The sequence below is a fragment of the Tenrec ecaudatus genome, chromosome 4 (genome assembly GCF_050624435.1).
Source record: "Tenrec ecaudatus isolate mTenEca1 chromosome 4, mTenEca1.hap1, whole genome shotgun sequence".
Lineage (NCBI taxonomy): Eukaryota > Metazoa > Chordata > Mammalia > Afrosoricida > Tenrecidae > Tenrec > Tenrec ecaudatus.
Window position 1 is genome coordinate 122810401 of NC_134533.1, and position 25753 is coordinate 122836153.

Here is a 25753-nt window from a genome sequence, read left to right on the forward strand (position 1 = left end):
TTTTAAAAGGCTTTCTTACGCATCTGTCCTTCCCATCCATGAGTAAGCTGCTTGAGAATGGAGATTTTGGTCTTGTTTATGAATTCAACTCTGGGGGCTCACCAAAAAAAGCCTTGAAATACACCCACAGCTGGAATTAAGGCTGCAGCTTCAGCTCTGAAGGAAAACAGAGACATGCACAACAACAAAGATAGCCACCATGAAGCAAATTTTTAAAAACGGAATAACCTTTCCATTGTCTATGTATCACTTCAGAAATGTTGGCACTACCACATTTTCCACTTCTCTTGAATTAGGAATTAAACCTCACCCCCCCCCCCCCCGTAGCATTCTACACTCCTGTGTGTGTCCTCTCCCCGCCCCCCCTTTCTTGCGCTCTCTTAAGAGCACTCTAAACAATTACGTAAGTGCACTAAGAGAGCCCCCCATTTCCTGGACCGGTTTGAGGCATCCTCTTGCAGTGTAATAGCCTTTCCCTCTGATAAGCGGTTTTGTCCATTTCAATGTCTTTGTTGGTTTTTTTAAAGACAGTGCCTATCTACCAAGGTGCCGAAGCACCTCTAGGGCCCTCTCAATGCCTTTGTGGTCTGTTGTTGTCCAGAGGCACCAAGTCGGTTCCGACCCTATCTATGTGCAACAGGGTGATCCACCGCCCGGCCTGCACCGTCCCCCGAGTGCTCTTCTGTTGGATCCCATTGTTGCAGCCACCATGCGGACCCATCTTGTCAAAGGTCTCCCTCTCTCCACTGCCTTTTGACTTTCCCAAGCAGATGTCCTTCTGCAGGGACTGGTCTCTCTTGACACCAGCCCCAAAGTCTGTGGGAAGCGATCTCACTGTTCTTGTCTCTACGAGCAGCCTGGGCGTGCTTCTTCTCAGAGGAATGTGTTGATTCTTTCAGTGGTCCATGATGCTTTGAGGGACCTTTTTTTGGTCTGCGCCAAGTGAACACATTCAATCAACGGTTTTTTAAATGTTCCCTTCCTTTGCTGCAGATTCCATACTTGGGCTTTTGTTCCTGTGAAGAATTGGGAGAAACTGGGATATGGCAGCTAACAGACCCACCCATCCTTCCTCTTACCCATGGACCAACGGGAGGCTTCAACTGGAGAGAGACCTTATTACAAGAATAAATCACACGGGCGAAGGAGAAGACGTCGCCTTTAGAGATCCTTTGTGGGGGAGGTGTTGCTCTCTCTCATTTGTTTGTTTGTTTGTTTTATTTTGTTTCTGGGTTGATTTGGTTGTTGTTTTTGGGGGGGTTGGGGTTTATTTTTGTGGTTAGTAACTGGGAAAACCCACACCACATATTCTAAGCAGATGGCTCAGAATAATTTATCATATTTTCTTTCATGCTTAACATTCTTATGAGACAGTATAAATGAAAGAAATACTTTATTCAGGAACAAATTCATTCTCTCTGGACTCTTGCCTCGCTTACAAGGCTTTAGAGAATGTTCTTCCTAAACCAGACGCCTGCTACAGAGAAGAAGTTTGCTTCCTTCCTTCTCTGCATGGCTAAGGAGCCTCTCCCCCCACCTAAATCAAACGGCCAGTACACCAAGGAAGCTGCAAGAATAAAAAATTTGCCCGACTGGGGGGTGTGGGCTGCCAGTTTGGTGATGGTAGTTTCTTTTTAACGTTATTTTTCAATTAGGCAAAGCCAAGCTGCAGAATTCTTTTAAGGTCATTAGACAATATACCGCAGCGGAGACTTGTTCTTAGACTCAGCATTAGGTTCTACCTGCAATATGACCCCTTCTCCAGTGTCGCTGGCTCGAGACTCTTGGCTAAAGGCTCTGGCGTGTGACCTGCTACCACCATGTGTTCTCTTAAGCAACCAGACCTTCCTGGCCCGGCCCTTCCCCCTCTGTTGCCACCTGTGAAATAGGGAGGCAAAGAGTTGTTCCACGAGGCACTTGGGATACTCATGAGGAAGATGCAGTTTCACTTGCAAAAGTGTTACTGTTGTAACTGTGATGTATCCAAATGATGCTTATTCACTTACAAAAGTGTTACCATTGTAACTGTGATGTATCCAAATGATGCGGATTCACTTGCAAAAGTGTTACCATTGTAACTGTGATGTATCCCAATGCGATAGCAGGTGCGCAGGACGTACACAATACAGCACTGCTTAGAGGTCTCTGTGTCATCATCTAGTGAGCCAGAGCACTTCTACAGGAGTGGCATTGACTTGTCTTTGTCCCTGGAGTCTGGACGGTGTGAAGTAGTTTACGATGTTGACATTAGGAAGGGGGGTGTATTCAATCTATTATTTGAGTCAGCAAAAAGCTCCTCTGTGCAATATGTCCCTTGGTCCAAGTCTAACATAATCGAACATTAGCAGTTAACACCAGTTATACCAAGGATGCTAACGAAGTCGGGAACTCATTTAAATGGTGACGGCCATGACCGCACGGCTGCCTGTGCTGTTGTGTTCTTGTTTTCCTATGATAATTTAAGTGACATAGGCAGGGCTTCCCAAGGATACGCAGCAGAGCCACAGCCTGTGGTTCCCCATCCCACCTGCTTCCTACATTTAGAGAGTTTATTTAACAGAAAAATAAATGACAATCAAACCAAAAGCATCAGTGATCACCGTCTATTTCATTGGGTGACGAGGTACTGCTGGTGGCTGCCACCCTGCAGACAATGCGTCTGGTACAGTAAGTGAAACCCCAGCCATCTAAGACAAACATGAGTCTGTCTAAAACCAATCTCTACTCATTGTGGGGTTGAGTAAGTTTCAAGCCCCGGATGTAAAAGTCATACGGTGCATAAAAATAGATTTACGCTCCTACTTGAAATGGGAACCCGACAGCTCCTGCACAAACAAGAGGAAGTGACTACATGCTAATCAGTACGAGGACTACAGTGTGTGATTGGTTGTTTTTAAAGTCACTTAGAGAAATAGGTTATACATTTTACGGGGGTGGAAATCTTGGTTTCTCCTAGCCTTGCGCAAATGTTGACCCAGCTTCTAGATGCAGGATTAATGCCCTGCTGACAGCATTCATGGATCTAAATGTTTTGACCTTCACTTTATGGGGAGGGGCAAAACACGTTAAAAGTTTTCAGAGAAAAGTCCCGTGGCGGCTAATGTGCCATTCTTGCTGCTGCTGCAGGTTGGTAGGAGCCGAGGAGTTAGTCCCACTCGTGGTGTGGTCCACTGTGTACAACAGGATGAAATGCGGCTGACTCTGAAGTAAACTCACTGTTTACTCATTTCTGTGGTGTTTATTAGGAGCTCGAGTAGTGCTTTCTGCTCCCCTATTGACAGCCTCTGAACCCCTTTGTCGGCACTGTGAGTTGAAATGGCCCCAATGGCGTTGGGTTGCGTGGGCTTAGGGGATGAAGTTTATTAGCAAAACTCCCTAAATTCCATGGACTTCGAATGCTTGGGATAATTTTCTTGAAAACTATAGCAGTGTGTTTGGGGCCATGTCTATATTTGTAGAAAACAGAATGCAGAATAGGCCTACCTTATCCACCATGCTTAAAGTACAAGAAAGAGTTTATTCTCCTGCCTTCACGATCTGAATTATTTATCAAAATATCCTGGGTTGTCTAGCTTCACATGGAATTATTATTTCACACTTACTCTAAATGACCATGGACTTCCAAAAGAACAAACAAATCTTGAAATGAATACAGACAGAAAGCTCCTTAGAGGCAAGAATGGCAAGACTTGGTCTCACATACTTTGACCATGTTGTCAGGAGAGACATGATACTGGGAAGCATCATGCTTGGCAAAGTGACGAGGCAGCAAGAGAGAGGAAGGCCCTCAACGAGATGGACGGACACAGTGGCTGCAACAACGGGCTCAGACACAGGAACGACTGTGAGGATGGCCCAGGACCAGGCCGTGTTTCGTTCCGAGATGCATCGGGTCACTTTGAGTCTGACTGACTGGAAGGCATCCAACAGCACAACACCTATTTAAGAAACGGAGCTTGAACTTCAACTGAGGAATCTGGGAATGTACGTGCAATAGAAGAAACAAACAGTGTGACTTGATTTCATTTTCATCCCCAACTTCCAGGTTTCTATTGCAATCTGAAGGAGAATGAATTTTCTTTCCTCTGTGGCTGGGTGCTCTTGAAAGACAAACAGGTGTGGCCGAAGAAGGATTGGAGGGAGGGAAAGCGAAAGGAAGGGGGCAAGGGGAAGGAGAAAAGGAGGAACAAGCCAGATAAGAAGAACCAAATGATTTCTTGTGGAAATTATTTTATGTTTTTTAATAGAGCAAGTACTCTGAAATGAACTAGGTGAAATGAAATTAACGGAAAGATTTAATCTGGGATTGACGGTCTGAAACAGTTTCCTACACATGTAAGTGTGCCACACGGGGCTCCTAATGCCCCGGTATTATGCATAGATAAGACTTAGTCTCCATGATTTTCAAATGCCTCCGCAAGTCCTCAGTGGGCTAGAATAATTGGCACATTTTAATGCAGAAGCTGGGGGTTCATTTTCCCAGGCTCTCTTCAGCATCCCTGCATTGGTAGCTAGGAGCTTATTGCTTCACCCCAGTACAGAGTTCAGCCTACAGTGTTTTCCATTACATTTAGATTCATAGACTCTGAATGGTTGATTAAATGGCCATCTGATGGCTGAAAGAGGGGGTTATTTTTCACCCTGGAGTGAAAGACTTGGAGGACATGCTGCTCTTGCTTTTAACTATACTTTAACCAAAGAATTATTTTAAAGTAACCTTATATTTGAAGGATGATTTTGAAAAAAAAAAAACAACAATAAAAAGTACAATCTTCAGAGTGATGTTGGTGGGGTAAGTGAGCGTCCATGGTTTTCCTGTATTTTCGGCTGATTCTCCCCTTTGTGAGCACGGGGGCCAAGCGCAGATGGGCGGTCATCTGACTGCATGCTCAGCGTTACCATGAACGTATCTTTTCCTCTCCGCTAGCTGTGTTCGGATTAAAATGAAACCACTTATTTCAATTACGTAGTGTCACTGGCAACTAATTGGACAGCTATGCTAAGGGAAGACCCTCTCTCACTGCCTTTGTAGAAAGGCTCCCTGCGTGGTTAAAAATAAATAAAAGAGGGGAAGGGGGGCATTTCTCTGTAACGTAGGCACTCTAGCACCCCAGCGTACCGTTTAACAGCAATGATGAATTGCTCTTTTGAATTCACGCTTCAGTAATGCAGGGAATGGAATGCAGATGGATCTCCGCTTATTTTTCTGTGCATCAGCGCCCTCACAGCAGTACAGAGCCTGCAGGAACGGCTAAGATAATGAGGAGCTGGGCGCAGGGTCATTTGCATTTAAATTGTAGGCCAGGCCTCCAAGCGAGCAGAGGTGCTCTGCTCACTGGCTCCACTGTGCGGAGCCCTGGGATGGCCTGGCAGAGGAGAGTGGGGTCAAAGAGCCATTTCACATATGTTTGGGTTGAATTTTCTTAGGAAGCCAGCAAGTTATAATAAAAATTCTAGAGAAAGTAGGGGCAAGGGTGGGGGGGAGATAGCATGTAAATGCAGAGGAAGTAACTAGATTTTTAAATCCATACAATGTGATATCTGGTGTACATAGGGTTAACATTGTAGTGAAGGGTTCAAACGTAATAAACAATCAGTTCTCTTTTTTTAAATCATTTTATTGGGCACTCCTACAGCTCTTATCACAATCCATCCATCCATCCATTGTACATGTACATTTGTACATGTTGCCAGCATCATTTTCAAAACATTTTCTTTGTACTTGAACCCTTGGTATCAGCTCAATTTCCCCTTCCCGACCCTCCCTTATAATCAGTGCTTACACATATTTTTGCATGCTGCTCTGTAGGAGCTTGTAAACCTGCATTTTGCAGCGGCTCAGACAGACACGGATTCTGTAAGGATGGATGTGTGTAATAGGGAAAGTACACTGGCCCGCTCTTTCTGAGATTGCCAATCAAGATGGGAACATGAGCCCCCCCCCCCCTAGCCGCTGCACACTCGGCTAGACCATTCTAAACCTGGAGTTCTTGTAGGCCTATTGATTTCATTCCAACTTATGGAGTGGGTTGTATTTATTCAAAGAAAACTGTTTGCCACTGTTATAAAATGAGAAGAAGAAACCCACACCTAACTGTATTGCCAATTTCCTTGTAAACTACCTGTGACAGCGGTCCTTTTCTGATGGAAAGCTAGATGCAGCTATGGCAGCTTTGTAAATCAGTTCATTCCATGCAAAGAACATCTCTTTTAAGTGGTTCATAAATAATCTAATAAAGAGAGCCTGTGTCCTCCGTCAATACAGAGCAATCTCCGATTACATTCTGAGCCTTCTCTATTGCTAAAATAAAAATCAGTGCTAAGAAACAAACAAAAATTGAGAGAAGTTTGGGAGCCTTCCGGGGAGATGGTGACTGAGTAACACATACCAGAGGGACTCTGCAGAAATCAGCCCAGGAGAGTTACTAAGAGGGAAATTCAACATTGCTGGATCACAGGAGGAGCATCCTAAAGATAAGTAGGCACAGATCCACAAGGTTTTGAGGAGCTGGGGGCTTTGGGCTTACCACAGTGGACACAGCTTGCCACCGCCTTGGGGCAGGGATGAAACCCTTGCAGCTCCACGGGCAGGGATCGGGGTTCAGCTGTATTGTTACTTTTGTTTCCCTTTCCTCTCTATTCCCCCTCCCCTCCCCTGTTTCAGCGGGCTTAGTTTTTAATGTTTTCCCTACTCTTTCCTGTTCTCTCCCACACCACTGCCAACCTCCAGAGCACTCCCTTTAGCCTAGGGCATTTACACCTGCCCCTCACCCAGTTAGGTGAGCTCAACCCTGTGCAGCATAGCCCAAAGCTGGGGAAAGCCAGGCCGACCTCCACGAGGGGAAACTCCACCCAAACTTCTCACGGGGGAATTCCTGCCTGTTTGTCTGGGGGAGCTCCTATTTGTCCTCTATGGTCCTATATGACTGAGGGAACTTCCTCCCGCCTACCTTGATGGCTCACATGATCTAAGGCAGCTCAGCCAACACTCACCAATGTTTCACGCTACTGCAGGAACCTCTGCCCAACCTCCCCAGTGATCTACCTGGCCAGGGCAATTCCGCCCACTATTCCTGGTGTTCTATACCAAAGCAGGCAACCCGCCAGCCTTCTGAGAGGGAATCCTCAGGAAGATAAAGTGGTAGGCTAATTCCATAGTGAAATTAGATGTAGGCAGTTCGAAGAAGCATTCCTACAAGTTTCCCAGAGAGAGCCAGTGCTCTTTGACTCCCTGGAAAATGACACCTGGCTCCTCTATAACAACACAACACAAACAGCCATCAGCCCCAATGACCTCAACGACAAAAACAGGAGAAACAAAAGGCAATGGCAGAAGATGTCCTGAACATAATGACATACATAGAAGAAGCAGATATTGAGGTGCCACAGAAAAAATTTTTCAGAATGCTGCTTGGAGTCATACAGAATATGAGGGAAACAATACAGAAAAAGGATGAAATGATAGAGGAGATAAAGTCCATATACCAAAGGGAAATACAAGAGCTTAGGGAGGAGATAAGAAAAACCAGTAGCAGACTCATGTACCTCGAGAATTGACTGGAGGAAGCAGAGACCTGCACCAGTGTCTTGGAGGACAGCCAAGCAGACTTTAACAAACGGGAACAAAAATCTAGTAAGAAATTGAGAGAAGTTTATTTAAAACAATTTGCAAACCAGGTAACACTTCAAACTTAGAGCCAAGAAATCTCAAAAAAAGAAAGACAGGGTTTTTATCCCTGAGTGCTTAACACTTCACAGACATGGTCACATAAGTGGAGTCAGGGCAAACTCACGGCCGCCGGCTCCAGTCCCACTTTTAGGGACCCAATGGGACAGAGTAGAATTGCCCCATTGACTTTTTAAGACTGTAAATCTTTACAGAAGCAGACAGCCTCATCTTCCTCCTATGGGGTGGCAGCTGGGTTCAAACTGCTAAACTCGTAGTTATCAGCCCAACATTGAAACCACTGCACCCCCAGGCTCCTTAGGAGCGAACTCAAACCCAGAGTCCACTGCCATCCAGTCAAGACCAACCCAGAGCAACCATATAGAGGGCATCGGGGGTGAGATCTCTTTATGGGAGCAGACAGCCACAGAGTGGGTTTAAACCACTGTCTTTCTGTTAGCCGCCCAATGCCTGCATCACATCACCAGCTGGATGTCCTAGGGCCCAAATAGGAGTTATTAATAATTGTGGACATGCAGGATTCTCTGCAACAATTTTTTGAGAAACAAATTAGGCAAGGATTGGCCTAACTTCGCATTTATCTTTTGAGTCATGTCGTCAATTTGCTTAGACAACTAACTGACTTCAAAGCGTTCATGAAAGGATTTTTTTCCCCACAAAATAAAAGTTCCGTTATCTTTTCATTCCATTTTTTTCATGAGTTTTTAAAGGCCCCCCACCCCCCAGTATGCAGCTAATTCTTCAAAAGACCACAGTATTCAGCATAGACCAGAATTTTAAATCCTCCTAAACCAGCAGTTCTCAACCTGTAGGTTGTGACCCCTTTTGGGGTCAAACGATCCTTTGACAGGAGTCACCTGATTCATAACAGTATCAAAATTGAAGTTATGAAATAGCAACAAAAACATTTTTATGGTTGGGGGGGGCCACCACAACAAGAGGAACTGTATGAAACGGTTGAGGCATTAGGAAGGTTGAGAACCACATGGAGTCTGGGACCCAGACTCCATGGGGGGTGGGTGAACCCCTGAAACTCGTGCTCTGAGATAATTTTTAAAGCTTCAACAAAAATGTCCTTTGGTCAGCTAGTTAGTTATTCATTCATTCATTCTGTCAGATTTGAAAAATGAGCAATAGTTTAGCTAAATTCGCTTTTTAAAAGTCTGCTTTAAGTATTATGCACCTTTAAGAACTTTGTATGTGGGATCAAATTAACAACAACAATTCAAAATATGGGGTGGGGGCCTTGGGGGACAGTGAGTTTATATGAGTGAGAGAACAACTCAGGAAAGGAGAATAGGAATAGTGGACTAGCGCAAAGAGCGTGGTCAGCGCCGCTTCAGTGGCCATATCGGAGCCATAGCATGTAGAATGGGTGTGTGCTTTGCTACGTATATTCTCAACCACAACAAAATAACTAAGATGTAAGGAAATAAACCGCAGTGCTCAAGGCAAACAACTAGACTTAAGGATGATTTTTCAGGGAGGTCATTTAAGTTTCAGGTTCAAGATTTGAAGATTAATTTGTAGCAAAATTTCAGATAGTCATTTCACCTCAGTGGTTCCAGAAAGTCTGGATTCCATGAGAACTTGTAATTCTGTTCCACATCATTCCCATTCTGTTTTCAGGTGATGTCGTGCATATAAAGGAGCTCTGGTAATATAATGGCTAAATAGTCAACAGCTAACCTCAAGGGTTAACCCAGTTTGAAACCACATGTCACGCCATGGGAGGAAGAAACAGCCACTTTGTTTCTGTGAAGGCTGTAACCTAAGGAGCTCTGGGAGGCAGTTCCACTCTCTCCCACAGGGCCACTCCGAGTCAGAATGAGCTCCAGCCACACACTGCAATCATGGCGCACGGATGTCCGTAGAATGGAGCTCAGCAATTCTCTCAGAAGGACCTGCTATCAATGGAGGATGACCTGCCTGGAGGATGCTCTGCTAGCTCTGAAGGTCCCTAGATCCCTCTGGTCAGGCATCTCTCTGACTCTGAGTCATGTAGGCTGGAGGGTCAAACCCCAATTCTTGAGGAGAAAGCCAGGTCTGAAGTGAATCCAGTTCCCTGTGTGCAAGCCTGCTGCCTGCCACCTGAAATGCAGGTATTTTACCCTGAGGCAGTGCAGCCAATTTGTTCCCTCCAGGTTCTCAATTCAACTCAACTCCCTGCCATCAAGTCAGTTTCCACTCAGAGGAACCCTATTGGACAGGGCAGAACTGCCCTGTGTGCTTAAAAACAAAAAAACAAAAAGTCGCTGCCACTGAGTGAATTCTGACTCCGTGATCCCATAGGACAGGGCAAAACTGCCCCTGACACCTTCCAAGACTGTGAGATGGTGTACAAAGCCCCATCTTTCGTCTGAAAAGCAGATGGTTTCGAACTGCTGACCTTGTGATTAGCAGCACAATACATAAGTACTACTCCACCTGTGTGTTTATGGGGCTGGAGATCTTTACAGGAGTAGAAAGCCTCTTCTTTCTCCCACGGAACGTCCAGTGGTTTCCAAGTGCTGATTTGGGGTTAACAGCTCAACTCAACCCACTACCCCACCATGACTCCCACTCCCACTGCTTGACATATTCCCAAACGCATTGTGCCTTTGTGGTGTAGGTGCCTGTGATTTAAATTAGAGGACGTGTTGCTTCACTGTTGGATGGCCTCTTGTTTAACTTCAAGCCTTTAAGACCCTGGACACTAACTATATCTTTTAATAGCCGGGCACCATCCTCTGTCTTCACCGCATCTGCTTATGCACCCATTTTGTCTTCAGTGATCATGAGTGGGGGAGGCAGGGGGTGAGCATCACAGAATGCCAGTTTTTAAGAACAAAGTGTTCTTGTATTGAGGGAAGGTATGAGCCAAGGCCCAAGACCCGTCTACAGCTTCAATGCATTGCCTTATAAATATATGTACATAGGCCAATACCGCTGTTGTTCTGGATTAATGTATTTGCATAAGTGCACACCTCTGTTAATCTCCTATCTATGCCCTTGCTTCCTAGAGCTTGCCTGTTTGCTTTTGCCTCCTCCTGCCCCGCCATCACTTTCCCCCTTCTTCTATCTCTTAGTGCTCCTCCCCACTAGCTTGGTGTTACTCTAATACTCACAGGATCTCTACCCTCTCCTGGATGCTGGTTTTGATTCTCTGGTTGTTCTGTTATTGAGACTGAGTAATGGTCATCAGATACAACAAACAGTAAACAAACAAACAAAAATGCATTGGTGAGAATGGAGGGGGATTGGAGTGGAGACCCCAAACCCATCATGGACAATGGAACATCCCCCCACAGAGGGGTTGCAGGGAGGAGTTGAGTCAATCAAGGTGCAGTAGAACACTAATGGGTCACACAATATACCTCTGATCCCTTGAGGCCTCCTCACCCCCCCTACCCACCACCCCCTGCTATCATGATCCCAATGCCGCTTCCCAATCTAGACAGGAGTATGTACATAGGTATACGCAAGAGATAAAACTCACAACACATGGAACACAGGAATAGGAATAGAGACAACAAAAGGGTAGGGGGGGGGATTATGGCACATAACCACACACCCCCATCCAGGGGAAGAGCAACAGAAACCAGAGGGGAAGGGAGACAGCGGTTGGTGTGAGATTTGAAAATAATTAACAATCTACAATCTATCAAGGGTCCATGAGGGTTGGGTGGGGCTGGGGAGGAGTGTTGGGGAGGAGGGGAAAAACGAGGAGCTGATCCCAAGGACTGAATGGAAAGTAGATGTCTAAAAAAGATTGATGGAATGTATGCATGAATGTGCTAGATACAGTTGATGTTTGGATTGTAACAAGAGTTGTAAGAGCCCCCAAGTAGAACATCGTATCAGAAGATGTGCACCAGTGAGGAGACAGGCAGCAAGACAGACTCTCTTTGTAGTGTCCTTTCTGAAAACAGAAAACATGAAGAATAGCAACTTTTACTTCGGGATTTACACATTGGGATGGGATGGGGTTGGAGGTAGTCACATATAGATGTGTTTTATTAACTCTGATCTCAGGGTAATCTTGGGAAACAACTGATGCTCAGCGCAAGCTAACAGAGCAATCAGTTCGTTAAGCCTTAGACTAGTCTCTGGATTTCTTTGTTGACTCACCAGATAGCAAGCCCCGGCTTTTAATCACTCAGAGCCATCTGGCCCCTATCGGTGACACCTGCATCCAACCTGTTTGTCTTTCAGCAATTTATCACAATGCCACGGAGACTGCATTAAATAAAGCACCTAAAGCTAATTGCATTTAGTAAGGTTTTTTTCCTTCTTCTTTGTTTCTTTCCTAACTACATTAAGTTAAATAACTTAGGTTATAAGATCACCAGGAAAGATCCGTAGAATAAGAATTGCAATGAACCCACTGCTGCCTAGTTGAGTCTGATTCACAGTGACCCAGGAGAACGGAGTAGGCCCAGCCCCCCAGAGTGGAGGATGGATTTGCCCTGAAGACCTTGTGTCAACACCTGAAACTTATAAAAACCAACTATCTTCCAGTCATCTCTGACCCATGTGGGGCCCCTGCACACCTGTCCCCACTCCCACCCCCACCCCCAGTAGATCAGAGTACAACTGTGCTCCATAGAGTTTGAAATGGGTCCTTTCTCAGAAGTAAATCACCAGACGTTTCTTCCCACATACCTCTGGGTGAACTGGAACTTGCAGCCATTCAGGTAACAGCCATTGACACCGCGCAGCGACTCTGTGAAGCCCATAGCTATGAAAAGAAACCATCCATGTAAACTGATGCACAGGGTGTAAATGCAGACTTCCATTGATGCCATCAGCCCCGGCCTGGCAGAATATACTTCCCGAGGAAACCTCACAGCCAGGACTTGTAGCTGACAAAGACCTAGCTATGTTTATCCCTGTGGCTGGTTCTCAGCTGTCTGTGCATGACATATTCCCAAACGCATTTTGCCTTTTTGTGGTGTATGTGCCTGTGAATTAAGGTCTGCCTGCACATTCACAGAAAATGAATCTGTGTACTTTGGGTTTATTTAAGTTTAATTCAGCAAAATGCTATTTGGGGTGGTGGGGGAGGGGGGTGTTGAGGGAGGGAAGAGGGAACCTGTTTGAGGACCAAAAAGCATTCTTTCTACTGAGAATACAGAACACTTTATTTTGCCAGAAACAAACCAGTAGAAGGCAGATGGCTTGCTCCTGGCCATGAGAGATATCATAGTTTATTCAGCATGCCAGTTGCCAGTGTGTTGGCAGAGGGCTGGCACTATCATTGGAGGGGCTGCTGAGGCAGCCCAGAGGACCTGTGGGTGGCTGGAGAAGAACTCCAGAGTCAGATAGAGCTGGGCTGGAACACTGGTTTAGTAGCTGGGCAGCAACTGGATGGACTGCCTTAGATCCCTTAAACTCATTTGACCTGAAAAATGAGTGTAGCACAACTGCTCTAAAAGGGATTAGAAGGTCCTGGATAGAGCGGGAGGAAAATGTAGATGAAAACTCAAATTCATTACAGAAGACCAGATAGAGACTAGTGGAGCCCCTCCCGGACCACAGTATCTGAGCCCCAACTAATCTTGGAGACAGCGTAACACCAGGTAGCCTTTCATTCCATTGTGATGGGGTCGTTGTGAGTCAGGGTCTGACCAGACCAACAGCACGAACATCAGCAATGTAGAAGAAGCGAAGATGCTGAGGCTATGGGTTCACTCAGAAATCTAAAATATTTATGGACCACCATAGGGGGGGGGTACCAAAACACCAAAACAGAAACAAAATTTTACTGGGGGGAGCTGAGCTTTTTTAGTACACATTTTCCCTCCCGCTAGAGGCTCTTAGTTAGTGCACCCAGTGGCATCACCTAGGAAGATTCTGTCTGGTCACAGGGAATTTTTCCTAAAAGCAATTTCACTCAAATCTTAGGGTGGGGGTGGTGGTGGTGGTGGTGGTGGTGTGTGTGTGTGTGTGTTGGCCGATTTAAGAGAGCAGCATGCAGCTGTGAAGTTTTGTTTCCTGCTCAGGAAAAATGCTGCAGAAACTGTTGCGATGTTGAACACAGCTGATAAGGCTAGCACTATGGGGAAAACTCAAGCGTGTGTGTGGTTTTCTCCTTTCAGAAAAGGTAAAATGTCCATTGATGACAAACCTCATCCTGGACATCTGTCTACTTCCCAAATGGATAAAAATATTGACTCATAGTTCATTTGTAGTTCTTTCCACCAGATCAGACTGTTCATCAAACTTTCTATCTAGAGGTTCTGAAAAGACAGCATAACAGTGTATGACAAAAAGGCCTGATATGTGGCAGATGGCGGGGGGGGGTGGGGCGCTGGTTTTGCCACCGTGACAACGCACCTGCTCACGCAGTCATCTCAGTGCGCCAGTTTGGGGCAAAAACCAGCATGGTCTCTTGCCCCACACGCCTTACTCACCTGACTTCACTCCATGTGACTTCTTTTTGTTTCCAAGAAATGAAGAAGGGCATGAAAAGACAGCGCTTTGATGACAAAGATGAAGGTAAGAAAAAATGAGGGAGGTGCGGTCAGCCATCCAAACAGATGAGTTTGAAAAATGTTTCTAAGAATGGAATCACAGATTTCACAAATGTATTAAGTGTAGTGGAGAGTACTTTGAAGGTGATAAGGTGGTTTTGTGCGGGGTGGGGGCTTAAATACACAGCTTCACGGGGAATAAAACTGGTTTGGGGAGAGTACCCCCTTGTATTGTTCCTTGCAGGAACAAGGACTCTGCTCTTGTGGAGTAGGGAAAGAGAGAATGAATACATCAATAAACAAGATCATTACAGATTTTGATCAATGTTGGTTAGGAAACAAACTGGGTACTGGGGTAGAGAGCTGTTGAGGAATGTCAGGAGGGATGGATGGGCAAATATAATGTCCCCAAGCAGATGATAATTAAGGTAACACTTGAAGGCTAAGTAGGAGCAAGGTATCACTTGGAGAGCTAAGTAAGGACGTTTCTTCACTTCTTAGCTCAGAGGGCACAAATGCAGAAGGTTTCAAGTGGAATGGAGCTAGCCATGAAAAGATTAGGAGCTAAAGTTGAGCATGCATGGCCAAAAGTAAGAAAGTGGTTAGACTGGGTGGTGGGCAGATCCAAAATGCAGTATCTACTGCAGTGAACAAACTGAGCCAGATCTAACCCACAGCGTGCTTTGGTATGACCTTCCAGTTAAGATTGGTTTTTACACTTTTTAATAGTTGTAAAAAAAATCCAAAGACAAATAATATCTTACGTTTGGCATTCAAATGTCAGTGTCTATAAATGAAGTTTCATCAAAACCCAGCCAAGTTCATCTATTTACATACTGGCTACGGCTGTCTGCACAATACTAGGATAGTCAATACAGAAGCCATATGTCTTGCAAAGCTTAAACGATCAACTATTTGGCCCTTTATAGAAAAAGTTTGCCAACGTGTGCTTTAGATCACGGTGAACGACTTTGATTTTTTTCTCAAGTCCTGCACAGTAATTACCCTGGTGGAAGGATGGGAGCAAACAATTCACTGCCACCAAATAGATGCTGATTATAGTGATCCTATAGGACTGAGTAGAATTTCATCCGTGTGTTTCTAAGACTATACATCTTTGTGGAAGCAGAAAGCCTCAACTTTCTCCCATAGAATGGCTGCTAAGTTTGAACCAGCAACCTTCTAGTTAATAGCCCAAGGCATAACCCACTAGGTCCCCCCAAATTAATAGATGGCTGGTGGTCAATAAACAGCAAGTTAACAGCCTTGCTCTGATTTTTGAGCAATGGATTTGGTTGGAGTGCCATACATTGGGAGTCCCTGGGTGGTACAGTTTAACATTCAACCAAAAGGTTGGGCTCCCAATCCACTCAGAGCTGTCTTGGGAAAATGACCTAGTGTCTGAAAGTGCACAGCCACTGAAGGGCCTGTGGAGTGCAGTTCCACCCCGTAGCTTAGACGTGGCTTCTGTTTTCAAAAAGAGTCATTGGATTATTTTTAAAAGGCTCCCCTCCCTCTCGTCTCCCCGTCACACTCCCCGTACACTTACCCATGGAAACCAAGGATCAAAGGGATAGAATTTCTTGGCAGAAACCTTCTGTTTTCTAGTTGCACCTGCCACGTGCATGAGACATGGCCCGAGCTTCCTTGGTTCTAGTGATTAATGCAGAGTAGTATGTTATATGCCACCAGTCTGGGCACATTGGGCACCGCATGGAATTCAAATCTCCATTTAAGTTATGATAGAGTTGCTGTCAGCTGCCATCAAAGAGGCCCCAAGCCAAGGACCCTACACACCATGGAATGAAGCGTTGCCTGTCCTCCCCTCTCTCTATGGTGGCTCATGTGCAGATACACAGGGCGTCCATTCCTTGGCCTTTCCGAAATACTAAGGGTCTTCCAAAAATCCATGGAAATTTCATTGCTTTTTCATTTCATTTTTCCACAAATTTTGAGAACTTCCTCATAGATAGCCAGGCCTTTCTGCTTAGGCCTTTAGTCTTGAATCTCTGCTGTTCAATACCACAGCATCACACAAGCCACCACTGACGGACAGTTAATGGTTGAGTACGAAGTACTCTGAGTCTCTTGCATGGAAGGCAAGATACTACACTGACCCACGAAGTGCTCTCTGTAGTTATGAGCCCCTATTTAACAGATGAAAGCATTGGTATCAAGAGACAAGCAATCTGATTGGAGCTTGTGTTCATATGGGTACTTTAGAGAAACAAATCCACAGAAACGCATGTATAAGAGAGAGTTTTGTATAAAGGGTAAGTGCACATCAACAAAACATCCCAACCCAGTGCTTCCCAAGCCCACAAGTTCAACATTAACCCATTAACCCATCTGGCCAATACCAATCCACAAAGTCCTCCTCCATCTCACAAAAGACACACTCTGACACACCGATTACAGGAGGAAAGCTGAATCAGTGAGCATGTAAGGATCTCAGCGCTGGCAGGGGTCTCCACACGGCTGCTCCAGCACCCAGGGCTGCATGGGCGTAGGTCCATGTGGTTTCTCCTTGGGGATGTCTTTCAGGAAGTGAGCCTTGCCAGCTGAAGCAGGGAACTGGCTAAGGCAGTTGCACCCTGGTCCGACCATCAAAAAGCAAGAGACCTGAGAACTCGAAAGGCAACGCTCACCACTCCATTTATCGCTCCGCCCTTTAATTAACCCCACATGTGTTTACCAGCCAGGTTGGCACAATAAACTTTAACTATATCAGAGCTATACAGCTACTAGTCACGTCACACAGCCCAGATTCAAGCCCAGACCTGGACGTCTCACACAACTCCACTCCATGAAACTTTGCTGCTCCTAAGAAACCTTTTTCTGAATCAATAACAAATTTCTGAAACTTTGTCTCTGGCATAGAAACTCCACAACCACATTGTATAAGCTTATAACAGTCCTCTCAGCCTGTTTGACTCAAAACTGGATGGGATCCAGCTACCTGCTAGGAAGCACAGGTGAGTCCCTGTTGTGAAGTGAAATGACATGTTATGACTGCCCTACCCATTTTCCTTGTAACTCCCGCCAAATGAAAGCATGCAAATAAGATGGAGAGGACTCTAATTTGGGGGTGGTCAGATTTACCGTTCCTCTAGGTACAAAGTAAGGCATTTCAGAAGCAGACACAGAGAATCTCACAACCACCAAGAATCAAGAGTCACGGGAGCAGAAGGATTCAAGATCTCTGAGTAGAAGTGGAAACTGTGGCAGTGGGTTTCCCCATCCACTGTATAAGTAAAGCTGACTGACTTCTAGCAGGAGGCTGGCATGCAGAGTCGAGGGGCCTTTGAGCATTCATCGACACTAAGGAGCTATCGGACACTTGCCCAAGGAGGGCCGAGATCCAGCATTGCATGGCTGAGAAACTGAACACCAGAGAGACATGTCTGCTGGCATGGCTGAGAAGTGGTGCTATAGACAAAAGAACTGTATCCTTAATGTTTTCTGATCCGTGTTTATTGTAATCTGTTAACCTGCCTAATAAACCACTATAATCATGAGTATTACCTGTGATTTCTGTGTGGCCATTGCAATAAATGAGTGAGTCCAACAGCAAAGTTCAGTGCTGTGAGAGAGATGAGATGATGGGTACCAGAATCGGATAAAGGTTGAATGGGGGAAACATGTCTGACCTCTGAAACTCCAGGAGGGCACATGGGGTTCCCACACCACTACATCAGTCCCTGGCTTTCCCTGGCTGTGGAAAAGATCACAGACCCTTCACCATTGCCACAAAAGGTCAAGAACAAAGTGTAAGCCTCTTTTTGAGTCCAATAAAAACCCCAGTGGTGCCTACACATGGGGAATTCCCCGATATATTGGGACCCTTAAATGTCCATCTTTCAGCTATTTAGTAAGTTGGTCAGGATGGTGGTGAGCAATAGAGAGGATGTTTATTTCTCTAAAAGCCTTCCCCCAGCCTACCACCACATCAGACTTTACTTCCTGTTATCACTGAAACACAGTAGAACAAGAAATTCACTAAATGGGGAGCAAAATGACAAGTCAGCTACCAGTAAGGGGACCTCTTCACATGCAAGGGGGCTTCACAAAGTTCATGCGACAATGTCATTAGCTCTTCATCCCTTTTCCACAAACTCTTTGAAGCCCCCTCATACTAAGTGGTCCGTAGACGCTTTCCATTAGGAACTAGGTAGAAAGTCACTAAGTGACCATTACTTTCTGACCTCATTATTTCCCTCCACCCCACTCAGGAGCCACAAGTGCTGCCTCCCCCCCACCCCGCCCTTCAAACACTCTGTGGGCTGCAGGCTCAGGTGGGAGCAGGCGAGAGAGTAGGAAGGTCCTGGGAAACCACAAATGCACGTCATTCTCAAGCCCGCCTTGCAGCTGTTTCCACCATGAACAATTCAATCTCTGGACCCAAGAGCCCATCATGATATTTGTCAAGGCCTGTGATGAACTGAACAATTGAACAACGTACTCATGGGTGCATAGGATCCACTTGCTATTGCCCAAAGTGCAATTTAAAATGAAGAAGATAAAATTGATTATGACTCATGTTGACCCATCAGGTTTTCAAGGCTAATTTTCCAATAGTGGGTCACTGGGTCTTTCCTCTGAGACATCTCTGGGTAGATGTAAACCATCAGCCTTTTGGTTAGTAGCCAAGCGATATCTGTTTGTGCCCGCCAGCTAGGGACTTTTAATGTAAAGCAAGACCCTCTTTGCTGGTCTGTGAAAAGTAGCAGTGCAATATTACTTGGGGCTCCAGAGGAAAGCGTCAGGTGGCTCTGTATTTGAAAGGGAGAGCACATCCATTGTTGCATTCGCTCATTTGGTTGACAACCTATTTTAAGTGCTATTATGGTCCATCTCCCTGGGAAATTAGAATCTGAGACCAAGATTTACATACATTTGCATGCGAGTGCTCTCCTGTGAAGCTTGTGAAGAAAGCACATGCGGGCAGAGAGGGAAACCGGACTGGATTGCAGTGGGAATGGGCCTCGACTGCTCCTGGTTGTCCGGGGAGTGTGAAGCTGGAGTAGTTCCCTTCACAGTTGTCTCTACAAAACCGAAAGGATTCATCTGTTGCCTTGGAACGAACTCATAGCCACTGCGTGTCAGAGCACTGTGCTCTACGGGGCTTTTAATGACTCCGTTTGGCTTTTGTTTGTTTTTTTAATAGATTGCCAGGCCTTTTTTGTCAAGGTATCTTTGGGTAGACTTGAGCCACAACCTTGAGATCAGGGACCCACCAGAGTGTAGACTACACAACCGCGTACCAGTAGTTAATTTAACGCCTCCTGTTAAACTCTCCATTTTGTTTTGTTTTCTGTGAATTACAAGGTTATCACACAAAAGCAAATGTGGGAACATACCATGCTGCCTTCATTTAAACTGTTCCAACAACTAAGTCACACTAACCAGAAACTATACTAAGGGAAACAAGGCAGACATCCATCTGGATTAAAGGTGCTGTATAAGCAAAGGGTGGTGTGTTCATATAATGAAATATGACTGAGCAATTTGAAGGAGGAAGCATTTTTTTAATTGTGGTTTGGGTGAAAGTTTGCAGACAATTTCATCGACCATTCACAATTTCTACACGCTTGGTAGCATGGGTCACAATTCCCTCAATGCAACTGCATTCTTCCCCCATCCTCCCTGAGCTCCCCATCACCGTCCATTGTCTTCCCTTTCCCCTGCCAACCTTCTGAGTTGGGGTTTTGGGTAAATGCTGCTCTTTTGATTTCATATGGTTGATTATTCTGAGGAGTAAATTGCCCATGAGAGTTTGTTGACTTTATAGCCTTTCTGTTTGGCTGCAAGGTGATTCCTGAAAGTGGACTCAGCTTCAGGTTTTGAAATGTCTAAGGGCCTCCGTCTCTAGGATTCCAACAGTCTCTCTCAAACCAGGATGCCTAGTCTTTTAGGATTCTGTATTTTGTTCTACATTCTCTCCCATTCTTTGTAGGATCATCTGTGCTCCCTATCAAAGTGGTCTGTAGTTGTAGCCAGGAACCATCTAGTTTTTCTTTTCTTTTAAAAAAATCATTTTATTGGGAGCTCTTACAGATATTATAACAATCCATAATTCAATTAGATCAAGCATGATTGTACAATCACTGCTACCATCATTTCTAAAACATTTTCCTTCTTCTTGAACTCTTTGATAGTAGCTTCCCTTTTCCCCTCCCTCCCCCACTCTGCACACCAAGAACCCTTATTCTTAGATTGTTGTTATTTGCCATATCTTACTTCATCCACTGTATCTGTGCACCTGTAATTCTGCTATTCATTTCCCTAGAGTGGGATTGTATAGCCATCTTTGTTATCAGTTCCCCCTATTCCCCACTTCCCTCTCCGTCTCTTCCTGTACCCCCATGGAATCATTACTCCTGTTACTATTTCCAATGGGTCTATGTATCTTGGATTTCATGCATCGGATGATCTTCATTATATAAATGAATGTATGCAGGTCTAACAAGATTAAAAAGGTACAACAAAGACCATAATAGTATGGGGAGGAAATATTAAAGAACTAGAGGATGGTTATATATTTCATCAGTGTTATACTGCACCCTGGATATAGCTTCCCTCCTATATGGTCCTTCTGTCAGGGACTGTCCAATTGTCATACAGGTGAATGTTGGGTCTCCATTTTGTCTACACTTCTTCACATCAATTTAATTGCTTGTTTTTGAACTTATGATACCTGTTCCTGTTGACACCTCCTGATCACACAGCCTGGTGTGCATCTTTCACGTGGGTTTTGTTGTTTCTCTGCTAGATCGCCACTTGTTTTAACTACAAGTCTTTAAGACCCCAGAGGTATTTCTTTTAATAGCTAGGCAGCATGAGCTTTCTTTACCACATTTTCTTATGTGCCCATTTTGTCTTCAATGATCGTGTCGGTAAAGTGAGTATCATACATTGCAAATTATTAGAACAAACCATTCTTGTGCTGAGGTTAAGATTTAAGTAGAGGCCAAAAGTCTGTCTGTTTCCTTACTGTGTGTGTGTGTGTGTGTGTGTGTGTGTGTGTGTAGATATATGATTATTACTTTCTATTTTTCTTTTTTTTTTTTTTTGTATAGGAAAGACCTTTATATACAAGAACAGTTGTATATTGAGAAAGCATTCCAGCCCAACCAAGATCAAGTCCATAAGTCCAATATTAGCCCATGTCTGATATCAATCTATAATGTTCTCTTCAGACTCATGAAACACCTTCAATGACCCCAAATGCAGGAAGATCACAGGTCAGTAGTTGCAAAGTCTTCTGCATCCAGTGGTGGTAGAAGCATCTCAGCTTTGGCAGGGTCTCCATGTGGCTCCTCCAGTTCCCAGGGCATGGGTTCTATCAGTGTGGTGCCATGTGTCTTGTTAGTAGGACATCTCTCAGGGAATGAGCAGAAAGATAGTCTGCTGCCTCCAAGGAGGAAAGACCAGATTTCCCAGAACCCTGACGGGAAGGCCAGGCCCACAAAGAGGCCTCATTGGCCATAACCCAATAGAGAGACTAGAGTCTACCCCTTCACTCTTAATCCTCTCAAGTCCCAAATTGACACCAGATTGTATAACTACAACAGACCACCCCTTGTCCATTTGACATTTTCACAAAATTCTTTAGCCGTATATAATTTCAAAACAATAATAGAATCATATCAGTATCTAACAGTATAATATGAAAATGCATACATTTCACTGTGTGCCACCCTCCTTTAAACATAATATTCTGTAAGTGATGAAACAAAAATATCCTATGCTTAACAATTGCAGGTAAGGTACACCCACATATTAATCCTATAATTCTATGAATATATTCCAGTATCTATGAAATCTTGTAAGCTAGCCACTTCACGCCTTTATCTGGCCCATTTTGGCTATCCAGTTTCTCTACTGCCTACTTCCATCAACCCAGTGCTCTGAGGAGACAATCATATTCTTCAATATAAAGAGTCTTCATGCCAGTTGGAACCTTGTGAAGTCCACATCCACAAGAAAGTCAAAGCAGGACAGTTCGTCTATACAGTCTGCAGCAGTATATACCAGTGCACAGGCTCAACATTCTTCTCTTCATCTGGTCGGGTTCGGGTCAAGTCAATGTGGGCTCCCTCTCTTGGCCTCACCTCAGTGTCCATTGGTCGCATTGCCTTTAGGCCTTGGCCCCATCACCAATTCTCCACATCTCTAGTCCCCTCAGAGTAGGTCATGGACTTCAAACGAGTCAACCTGCTCTCATCTTCTTCTCTACTGCCTGTAAACCAGGTCCACGAGTGTCAGTGGTCAGAATGGACCCGCTGCTCTATTGCTGCTATTCTGCCACTTTCACTCAACAAGCAGATCCAGGTGGTCACCTAGCAATCATTTCAGGCTTCTACAGGCTCCCTTGAATGTTCAGTACTAGAAAGGAGTTTCTTCAGGCTTTGAGATTTTTTCCAGTTTCTGACAAAAACCACTATTCAAAATTCAAATATTACAAAAGTTCCCTATTAATGCACATGAAGCTCTTCCTCACAGTGGGAGCAGTGCACAGAAACGGACCTTGATGCTGGGCTGCTCTGTGCGTGCTTTGGTCAGTTGGGAGCTGCTGATTCACAGATTCACTTCACGTGGATGAAGATGCTTGTTTGCTTCCCCGTGAGTTTATCGCGCTTCAACAGAGAAGAACCCTGTTCTTGGGTTTTGCCTCTGCCTTGCTCCTAGCACCGCTGCAGCTGCTGTAAATCAAAGCGCTTCCAATATTGAAACATCGATCCCACATTGGCCGCCATCTTGAGACGTATTGAGACGGAGTGAGAGGCTGATAGAGAGGGGGCTGGAGTTCAGGAGCCGCCAGGAGGCAGCAGGCGGGCGGCGCCAAAACCCGGCCTGGAGCCGGCCGCCGCCGCCGCCACAGAGGAGCGCGGACTCCTCCTCACGGCGCCGCCGCCGCCAGGGCAAGCCGAGCCGGAGTCGGAGTCGGAGGCCGAGGGCGCGGCGGCAGCTGGCCCGGCCTTGCGCGCGGCCGCCCGGCCCCCGCCCCCCGACAGCCTCTATTTTTCTTCTTTATCGTTTTTCTTTTCTCCTGCCCCACTGTTATGTTTACCTCTCATCATTTCTCAGTTTTTCCTCTCAGATACATTTCAATTGCTCAAACACAATCTGGAATGCTACACCCTTCTCCCCATTGGTTCTATATCCCCTGCTATTCCCCTGTCCCTGTCGTTATTGGCTCCCTCCCATCCTCACACCTCCTCCTCTTCTCCCCCCTCCCCCCCACTAACCCTCATCCTGTTGCTGTCTCCTTGAGATTGTTTATCCTGCCTGTCTTATCCCGACAAACACCAAAAGAGGGGGAAAAAATCAATAGAACGAAAAAGAGAGACCACACAGTAGTTCCACGTCTAACTGTTGTCCTGCCCCAGAGTAGATGAGTGTCGCTCTGTTATCATCCATCAGTCTGATCCCCTTTGCTTTCAGGGTTCCCCTTCCCGGGACCCACTTATATAACATCCCTTTTACCCTAGAGTCCTCAGCACTTATGTCCCGGGGCGCACCTTCGACAAGGCCCCGTTGCTCTTCTTGCAGTCAAGGAGAGAGCGGTCTGGCACCCCGGCCCCCACCCCTTCACCCCTTGAGGCTTTCCGTGTGCCCCTTTGTGAATATCCTCCAACCAGTTCAGATGTCCAAAGTCTACAATCGAGCTTCCTCAGGGACTTCGTGGCTTTGCTCTCATTGTTGGTCTGTGGCACTCCCCTCTCAGTTTGCCCCCACGTGGGCGCTCAGGCCTGCTGCACTCCCGGAACTGTACTGCCTATGGAGGGGACACGGTAGTTACATGACTTCATGTCAACTTGACAAATAAGTATAGGGGTGGCGTCTAGCCTGTCAATCAGATCACAGCCTGATGATGCCTCCTTGTGGGTGTGGCCTTCTCAGAAGTATTCTGGTAACGTCCGCTTTCTTTCTGCTTCACCTTCCTTCTAACGAGGCACTTCAAGTCACGCTGATGGCAGCCAGAGCCCTGGAGATGCAGCCACTGGATCTACAAGACTTTGCACCCACCCGCCTGTGATCCTCCTGCATTCTGCATCATTGCATCTGGCTGCAAGAGCCTGAAGAGGGATTTATGAACTAATATAGGATTTATGGACTATCCCAGACTTATGGACTTGATCTGGACTGGGCTGGGATGTTTTCTTAATATACAATTACTATTTGATATAAAGTTCTTTCTTATATGTAGATGACTTGTTACCCTAGTCAACCCAGTCTAACACCAAATGAATAAACTCTTGACACATGGTACTGTCGTACAAAGGGTCATGTTGTTATGGATGAATCTCAGAACAATTATGCTGAGTAAAGAAAGGCAGATGAAATATATATGTATATATGTATGTAATTTGGCTCTGATTTGTGGAGAAACCACATGTGACGGAGCAGACCAGCTCCACAGGGTTTTCCTGTCTGAAGTCTTTGTGGAAGTAGATTACCAGACATTTTATTTTATGGAGATACTGGGGAGATTTGCATTGCCAACCTCTAGGTTAGCCGTTGAGTACAAACCATTTATGTTGCTGGCGTATGCCTTCCTTACTATAAAACTCTAGGAATTTACAGTTACCGTAATCTGTCATGGCACAGAGCAGATCGGTGGTTGCCTGAGGAGGGAGATATGAGGACAAGATAGATAACTCTAAGAGGTAGGAGGAACATTTTGGGAGTGATCCATAGGGCCTAGTAATAGTGTGGGTTACGTGTTGAACGGCTAAGCACAAAGTTGGCAGTTCAAATCCACCAACTGATTTGCAGGAAGAAGATGAGGCAGTCTGTTCCCACAGAGATTTACAGTGCTGGAAATCTTAAAAAGGGTCACTATAAATCAGAATCAACGCAATGGCCATAGCACCTTGATTGCGATGATTTCATGGGTGTGTGCATATGTCAAAATACACCAAACTGTACATGTTAACCATGCCTCAATAAAACTATTTTTAAAACAATGATACTGTGAAAAGAGTTGTGCCAGGCTGTGGGAAAACTCTGGTCGACAAGGATCACTTTTCTCGGATCTCAGAAGCTAGCAAGGGAAACAGGTGCATATCCAGCCATATAGAGTACAATCAGAATAAAAACAAAAGTGATAAAATAAAAATATTATGGGAGCAGAGAAAAGTGGAGTACGAATTTTCACCCCCATATTCCCCACTCCAGGGAGCATAAAGGATAGTAGCAGTGGATACATGTAAACTGTCAGGCACTAAGTCCATTAACTTGTGCCTCTGAACCCCATACAAGAGGTTGTAGTCATTGTACACTGAGGTTTTGAAGAAGGCAGATTGGCTCCAGAGCTTCTGCCCTGAATCCCTAGTTCCTGCTTCTCGGAGAAGTGCCACCGTTGCTCTGGGTCTTCTTGGCGGATAATGAGAATCTTCGCAGGAAGAAAAGGCATTTTAGGGCAGAGAGAGCATTTGAACCAAAGGACAGAGGTATGAAACTACACTGTATATTTGGGAAAAAGACTAGAATATGGGTATGCTTTAGGAGGCTTCCCTGCATGGTGCAGTTAACACGCACAGGTCCTAGCCCAAAGCTTGGAAGTTCAAGTTCACAAGAGGCAGCTCAGAAGAAAGACAGCCAC

General features: G+C 45.3%; 1 protein-coding gene across 2 annotated transcripts in view; it reads left to right on the forward strand.

Annotated features, from left to right (window-relative positions):
* The window catches only part of UBASH3B (ubiquitin associated and SH3 domain containing B), a 170838-nt gene extending 168644 nt beyond the window's left edge, over positions 1–2194 (forward strand). For both annotated transcript variants that reach the window (XM_075546732.1, XM_075546731.1), the window contains exon 14: positions 994–2194. In XM_075546732.1, coding sequence (XP_075402847.1) covers positions 994–1131 — 138 coding nt within the window. In that variant the 3' untranslated portion in view covers positions 1132–2194. The remainder of the gene's footprint in view (positions 1–993) is intronic.
* The last annotated feature ends 23559 nt before the right edge of the window (positions 2195–25753 follow it).